The following is an 8,538-nucleotide window of genomic DNA, read 5'->3' as shown; positions in this document are numbered from 1 at the left end:
GATACATATACTTCAGAATTCAATCCTATGGCACATGCATCTTTTTTCCGAGTATCACAGAAGGCCTATGTTGTATTTGTTTGTCTCTTGCTTATTCTGAAATCGAAGGGTGTGGCTTCTTCTTCCAAAAATGCCCTTAAGATAAAGTATGATGTCTTTGTTAGCTTCAGAGGCCCAGACATCCGCCGAGGTTTTCTTAGTCATTTGGTTGACGCACTTTCTAGAAAGAAAATTAACGGCTTTGTGGATGATAAAATTGAGGTAGGAGATGAAATACCAAAATCACTCATTAGAGCAATCGAGGCATCATTAATTTCACTAGTTATATTTTCACCAAACTATTCTTCTTCACACTGGTGTTTGGAGGAACTTGCAAAAATAGTTGAGTGCAGAGAAAAAGAAGGCCAGTTTGTGCTACCAGTTTTTCTTGACGTAGATCCCTCAGATGTGCGTCATCAAAGAGGATCCTATGGAGACGCATTTGTTAAACATGAGAAGAAACATGACTTGATCAAGGTTCAACGTTGGAGAACTGCTTTGCAAAGAGCTGCTAATTTATCTGGATTACATTCAACAAAATACAGGTATGTCATTTTTTATTTTTCTTCAGGGAAAGATTTCAAATACATTCATTTTTCATTTTTTTTAAATCAAACAAAATATAAAAATTTATTTATAAATTAAATCATTTTACTTTTAATAAATTAAATTCATTTATAAACTGTCACAAATCGAAATACTATTTAATAATTTATTGCTAATTAATAAATTGCTACATACACAAGATACAATTTAAATTTCATATACTTATTTAAACTGAATTAACCATCAAATTAATCAAAATTGATTAATAAATACACTAGCTAACTTCTACTTTAGACATAATAAAAATTGAAATTGTTAAGCGTCTAACCATTTTTTAAACCAAATTTTTAACCAACTTTGTCGCTTCTTCTTTTTCGTATATAGGTGAGTACTTCTGCCTCTTCTTTTGTGTCCTTCTTTCTTTAACATTATTATCATCTGTCACCAACCACTGTTGTCTTCTTTTTTTTATGTCGTTGTTTAATTTTTTTTCCCTCATCCTCTTATATTATTATCATGTTCTTTCTTGTTATCATCTTCTTCTTCTATAAAAATTTAAAAAATTATAGCACACATAAATTGTGTGTTATATGCAAAAATTGATATATTGTATCAATAAAATCAGCACAACACATAAATTTTGGTGTACAAAAATTTTAGTACATAGTACAAAAATTTTTTGAGAACTACATACTCAAACTATTGACTCATCCAACTAACAAAATATATTTGCAGCAAAAATTTATGTTATGTGCCAAAATTTATATGCTATATACAAATATTTATGCATTATATTTGTATATTATACCAATAAAATATGCATAACACATAAATTTTAGTGTGTAACATAAAAATTTTGGTCAGCACATAAATTTTTTGAGAACTATATACCAAAAATATTGACTCATCCAACTAATAAAATATATTTGTAGTAAAAATTTGTGCTATATACAAAAAATTGTATATTATATCAATAAAATTGTATTATGTACAAAATTTTTTGTGTTATACTTTAAAAATTAATGTGTACAACATTAAAGTGCAAAAAAATAAAATAATAACATATGCATGCATTTTTTTAATTGATCTTGCACCAACTTATTTAAATTTAATTAAAATAACAATTATCATGAATTTATCCATTAATTGAGCCGATCCTTTAAATTTTCATGAATTTCATTTTCCCATATGTAAAATCAAAACTATCAATCCCTATTTTGTTGGTCTCTGATCCATTGCAATTTTAAGGACTTTACTCTTACATTTAAGTTTTTCATCTGATATAACATATAATTAATAAAAGAAAAAAATATATACTTTATGACATACATGATCCCTTTTATCTCCAAAATTACTAAGGCAAAAAACACTGAAAATATTGTCATTCAAATTTCTTACATCTTCCTTGTTTTTTAGGAATGACTATGGGCTCCTTGAAGCAATCACCAAACATCTGATAGAGAGATTGAATCATGAGCAGAAATATATCTCAAGAGGGCTTATTGGAATTGGCAAATCAATTGCACTCTTAGAGTCAGAATTGAACCCCGAGTTAGGAGACGTGCGTGCTTTGGGAATTTGGGGAATGGGGGGCTTGGGTAAGACAACTCTTGCATGGGAAGTGTTTAACAGCGTACGCTCACAGTACCAAGGTTCTTGTTTTCTGAGAAATGTAAAGGAAAGTTCAGCCAGGGAAGGAATATTTTCTTTGAAGAGCAAACTTTATTCTGAACTCATACGTGAACCAGGCTTAAAAATTGATAGCTCAAATGGATTGCCCCCTTTTCTTGAGAAAAGACTTGGTCGAATGAAGGTTATAATTGTTCTAGATGATGTCGATGGTTTTCGGCAACTGAAAATACTATTTGGAACAAGGGAACAATTTGGACCAGGTAGTAGAATCATTGTAACATCCAGAGATAAGCAAGTGCTCCATACAGAAGTTGATTTTATCTACGAAGTTAAGCCATTACAAGTTGATGAGGCGCTTCAGCTTTTCAATTCGATTGCCTTCAAACATGAACATCGTGATCTTGAGAAGGAATTTCATGAGCAATCAAAAAAGGTGATCGAGTATGCCAAAGGTGTTCCATTAGTCCTTGAAGTTCTGGGCCACCATGTCCATGGAAAAGGGAAAGAAATGTGGGAAAGCCTGTTAGAGAAGCTTAAAAATATGCCAGACAAAGAGGTCCATAATGTGATGAAACTCAGTTATGATGATCTTGATCGGGATGAGAAAAAGATATTCTTGGATATTGCTTGTTTTTTCAAATGGGTGCTAGAGGATGATATAAAACTACTTTTGAAGGATGAGATCAATTCTGTGGCTTTTGTGTTAGAAAGGTTAAAAGACAAAGCCCTCATAACTGTTTCTGAAAGAACTATTGTATCCATGCATGACATTATTCAAGAAACAGCACTCGAGATTGTTCGTCAAGAATCTATTGAAGACCCTGGAAAACGAAGCCGATTATGGGGATCTAATGACATTTATCAAGTGCTAAAAGGTGATAAGGTATATGTCATAATTTGTGTATATTTTATATATATATATTATACTGGTGATTGATTTTAGTATATAATTAACATGTTTAAATATTTTTTATTTCTAATTTTTTTAACTTTTTAAAATTATTTATTTGCTTAACTTTTATTCTCAATGTTTAAAATAGATTTAAATTTCACCTTTAATATCCTCATAAAGCTAAATTGAGGAGAAAGTTAAATCCAAAGAAAATTTACATCTTATCTTATGTTTTCTTAAATAAATTTGGCTTTTCCTTTGTCATCTTCAATTATTTATACTTTATTTAAGAGGTCAATTTCTCTTGAGAGTGTGCATATTATATAAGGGTAACATTAGGAAAATTTTGACCACCTGATCGTTGAAAGACATACAATAAGGGAAGAATTGAATACGATCAAATTAAAATTTATTTTAAATGTTCAGAATAAAACAAAATAAAATTATATATTAATTAAGAACCAAAGCATATTTTATTTGTCAAATATTTTTTCTTTCATAAAAGGAAAAAAACATTTCTATAAAATTTTAAGGATATTTGTAATCATCTTTTTAGAAAATAATTTTATTAAAATGGCAAAACAAATTTTATAAAATTAAACAAGCAATATATAACTTTCTTTTAAAAAAATTTAAAATTTTAAAATATTGACTTTAAAAAATATGATTTTGATAAAGACTAACATTTTGTAACTAACGATTAATGAACCAAGTAGTTACAAGTAAAACTGGATCGGCCTACTTAATGAAAATTTATAACTAGACTCATTTTAAACTCACTCATTTTATTAAGCCGATTTGGTTCGAATCTTTTTAAAATCTATTATTAAAAAGGTCATGTCATAAATTTTTTTTAAACCTTATAATCTAATTTTTTTAAATAATAGATTTTACAAAAAAAAAAAAACTCAAAGTCTAATCTATTTAATAAAACAAACCAAACCACAAGGCCCGGATACATAGTCCAACCCATTTTCATTCCTACCTACAAGCAGTGAACGGACAAAGATTGCGGTTTTGGATTATTATTGTAAAGAAGAAAAACAATGTTGTTGATTATTAACAGAAAAAAGTTTATTTCCAATTTTTTTTTTAAATGAAAATGTGTATATATATTACCAAAAGACAAACTTTTTATTTGTTTCGAAAAATTGTTACCTTTTTTAAAGCCGAATATATAGTAAAGTTAATTTTATAGAGGATTTTATTTTTTGAATGATATATGGTATAAAATGTTTGCAATATTTGTAGGGGAGTGAAGCCATTAGAAGCATCTCCGCCAATTTGCCATTGCTTAATAAGAAGCTGCAGCTAAGCCCTCAAGTATTTGCAAAGATGAGCAACCTACACTTTTTGGAAATTTTAGCTCCTTACACGTGTCCTTCTTATTTCCCACAAGATCAAATGAGTTTGTATTTTCCTGAAGGGCTTGAGTCTTTGCCTAATGAACTAAGGGTTCTTCATTGGATACACTACCCTATGGAAGCCTTGCCAACTCAGTTTTCTGCTGAAAATCTTCAAATACTCTCCTTGCCCGTTAACCGAGTGAAAAAACTTTGGCATCAAGAGCAGGTAACAACCAAACATGCTTGTCTTTTATAATTTCAAATCCATGGATAGAAACATAGCCAAATAAGGTTTAATTAACATGAATGTCCTTATATTTTCATCCAAATTTACTATGAACTTTTTTGAATTTCAAATTTCTACTGTAATATTCTGTATTTAATCATTCTCACTTTATATTTATACAATGAATTATCAAGTATAACAATTAAGAATAAATTAAACTTATATTTCTATGATTAAAAGTTTAGAAATCTGATAAATCTATCATGAATGAACGAAATTAATTTTTTAATTTTAAATAATAAAAATATCAAAACATTAGTTTCATTCATTAATGGAACGGTCAATATTTTAAATTTACGTATATATACTAGTTTTTCTATGTATAAAATCTTGTATTTTATGATTCTATTATCACGACAAAGAAAAAGAATAAAACAAGAGTAAAACTCAAATCATCAATTTTAAAAAAAAAATAGTTGAACATTTTAGTTTTCAAAAAAATTTAACTATTAAATTAACTCTCTACTTTTTTTGTTAAATAAATTAGTCTTCATCGTTATTTGATAAAGAATTAAAGACATAAAAGTCTCTACAAGTTTTTTGAAGTTTCAAATCAGTTCTTATATGTAAACGAGTAATTTAATATGAAGATTGATTTATCTACAAAATAAATTTGAAGATTAACTTTGTAATTAAATTTGTTGGAGTCTAAAATATTTCACAAAATAATTTTAAGAATTAATTTGAAATATTACATAAAAAATAAAAGGTAAATTCGGTTTTATTCACCAAAATTTAGAGTAAATATTAATTTCATATTGGATGTTTAAAATATTATATTTTTATTATATTTTTTTAATTAAAATAAAAAAATTCTTCTAAAAATGATCATTTCTATTATTGTTGTTTATTTTTTAATCACTTATTCTTTTATCAAGTTTATTCTTAGATCACTACCGATTCTACTTTGACTATTATGATTATAATAATTATGATAGTTAAAAAAAATAATTTTGACAAAAAATTAAAAAGTATGATAATATAAAGTTTTTAAGACAAAAATAAATATTTTAAATATAAAATTAGAACTTTTTTAAACGTTTAAAACTAAATATTTTTGGTAAAAATAAAATATATACACTACTTTTTTCTCATTGTGCAAGAGTAAGATGTGACATGAGAGTAAAAACATGTGCATTGTTCCACTAACATATTAGCAATATATTAGAAAAAAAATAGCAATATATTATACAGTCAGGGCAGTAGATATTCATGAAATATCTCATCCATTGTTAAATATTTCAATAATGTTTGGAAAAAAAATTAAAATAATCTAAATTTATTTTAAGAAAAATATGAATAGACAATGACTTTTTTAACAATGTAAAAGTTTTAAAATTGGTCTAATAAAATAAAAATACACCACACCTTTAAATTATCCACCTAAATCTTAATATTAGAATAACTATTCGCATATCTAATAAATTGAATATCTAATATATTCATTATTCACATTGTTTAATATTTTCATTCTTTATTTATCCTTTTCCATATTTTAACTGTAGTTTAAATTAGAGATTTAGTTGAAAACATTTTCACAATGAAGGAACTCGATTAGAAATTTTTTAAATACGAGTAACTAACTAAAAATAGAGTGAATGATTACTGATGAAATCTTCATTTGTTGAGTGTTACAGAATCTTGGAAGTTTAAAGGTAGTTAGCCTTGTATGTTCCACCCAATTAACAGAGTCACCAGACTTTTCAAATGCAACAAATCTTGAAGAGCTTGGTTTCAGATCGAGTTCAAAGTTAATTCATGTACATCCATCTGTTTTCACTTTAGAGAAACTCACGGCTTTGTACCTTTCAAACTGCGTTTCCCTTACAAGCCTTACAAGTGATACTCATTTAAGGTCCCTTCGCTCTCTCTATCTCGATGGCTGCACAGCACTGAAGGAATTTTCTGTTATTTCAATGAATATGGTATACCTGTATTTAGATCACACAGGGATCAAACAACTGCCTGCATCTATTGGAATTCAAAGCAAACTTGAAGTGCTAAGTCTAGCAAACAGTACTATTGAGTACTTGCCTGAAAGCATTAAGCACCTCTTGAGGCTGAGACGCTTAAATTTAAGGGATTGCAGGGAGCTTCAAACTCTACCGAAGCTTCCCCCTAACATCGAATACCTAAATGTTGAAGGTTGCATATCACTGAAGACCGTGTTGTTCCCTGTGACTGTAGCTGAACAAATGAAGGAAGAAAGGGAAAAGGTTGCATTCTGGAATTGTCTGGCATTGGATCAACACTCTCTTGAGGCTATTGGCTTGAATGCACAAATCAACATGATGAAATTTGCATATCAACATTTGTCCAGATTTGAAAGTGACAGTTACCAAGATTATGATGCAGATTATGATGCTCATGGAGCCACCTATGTGTATCCGGGAAGCAGAATTCCGAAGTGGTTATTGCACAGAACAATTGGCGATCACATAACCATTGATGTCCCATTTGGTCTGCCTTCCAGTCAGTTAGGCTTCATTTTTGCTTTCATTATTCCGAAAGTTGCATCTGAAGGTTTGTTTTTAAACTTTAGCCTCAGTGTTGGTGATGATGAGGATGAAGGGAACAGTATCAAGTTGCGCTTGCCTAGGCCAGGTCAAGAAATTGCATCGGACCACGTGTATCTGATGTATTACGTGGCATGCTCTAACTACCTAAGTAGTAAAGCCAAATCTCAGGCACAGTTTGAAATTAAGGTTAGTGTGGCATCAGAGTACACGCCGTTGCTATTGAAAGGATTGGGGGTCAGCCTAATCAATGTGGCAGAATATCAGAGTTTCGTTCAACAAATGAAATGGCTTGACACAACTTCAGATACCATTTTTAATTGGTCAATAACAAGAGAAATGGATTCATATAATTGTGAACCTTCATATCAGAATTGTTCTCTTGAATTTGGGAAATTCTATGGTACGCAGTGCTTATTTCAACAACATGTGCACGCGCGCTTGGAGCAGGCCGAGGAAGGGATATGTTAGTTTTATGAAATAGATTGCAGTAGTTTGTTGAGTGCATTATAGATTTAAATTTTGTAGTTAACAGAAGAGATAGTTTTGATTAAGGATAATTTAAATGAATGGTTGAAAAATTTTGATAATGTTATATTATTGATAGAAATATTTTAAAAATTTAATATATTTTTTATTTATTTAATTATAATAAATTTTATGATGGTCTATTTATAAGTATTTTAGATCACATTTAACTTGAAATTTTTAAATAATTCTTCTTATATATATTTTTAGATATTATTTTAATAAATATTTCTAATAATTACTTTATATATTTATTTAATTTTTATATTTTTATATCATAATATCTAAATATTTATTCTTTTTAAACAAAGTCACCAGAATTTTAGAGATTTCTACAGAAGGGAGCATAATTAATAGGGTGTCACTTATGCGGTGTTCCGACAACAACCGAATGTTTAGTAAAGAAGCAACTTCTCTTTCTTTTCTTTTCTTTTTTTTTTCAAGCAGTTGTTTCAGCAAAAAGGAGCATCTACTTACTTTGTTAGTGAACACGTAAGAGAGCAGAAACTCCTCGTCCTAATCTAAGTCAGAACTTCTGCAAATAGTCTTTTTATTTTGTGTTTACTTATTCCATTGCCGTTGTTTTTACCTCTTGCTGTTGATTACATAACTGGTTTTACGAAGGTAGTCAATGATCACATTTGATAACAAATTTAATAGAGGCTAGCTTGCACATAAGAAGGTTCTTAAGAACTTTGGGTACAAGCTTCATAATAGTTTACAAAATATTGGTGCCATTTATGTGGAGTGTTA

General features: G+C 28.8%; 1 protein-coding gene across 1 annotated transcript in view; it reads left to right on the top strand.

The window, feature by feature from the left end:
* Nucleotides 1-7,837, top strand: part of LOC107464785 (disease resistance protein RPV1-like) — an 8,668-nt gene extending 831 nt beyond the window's left edge. The window contains exons 2-5 of the mRNA XM_052253761.1: nt 17-584; nt 2,002-3,100; nt 4,361-4,681; nt 6,379-7,837. Of these exons, the coding sequence (XP_052109721.1) occupies nt 28-584; nt 2,002-3,100; nt 4,361-4,681; nt 6,379-7,728 (3,327 nt within the window). The 5' untranslated portion in view covers nt 17-27 and the 3' untranslated portion in view covers nt 7,729-7,837. The remainder of the gene's footprint in view (nt 1-16; nt 585-2,001; nt 3,101-4,360; nt 4,682-6,378) is intronic.
* The last annotated feature ends 701 nt before the right edge of the window (nt 7,838-8,538 follow it).

Source organism: Arachis duranensis, chromosome 9 (assembly GCF_000817695.3).
Source record: "Arachis duranensis cultivar V14167 chromosome 9, aradu.V14167.gnm2.J7QH, whole genome shotgun sequence".
In the NCBI taxonomy this organism is placed as follows: Eukaryota; Viridiplantae; Streptophyta; class Magnoliopsida; order Fabales; family Fabaceae; genus Arachis; species Arachis duranensis.
Note: the sequence above shows the minus strand (reverse complement) of the source record. Positions and strands in the feature narration are given on the sequence as shown.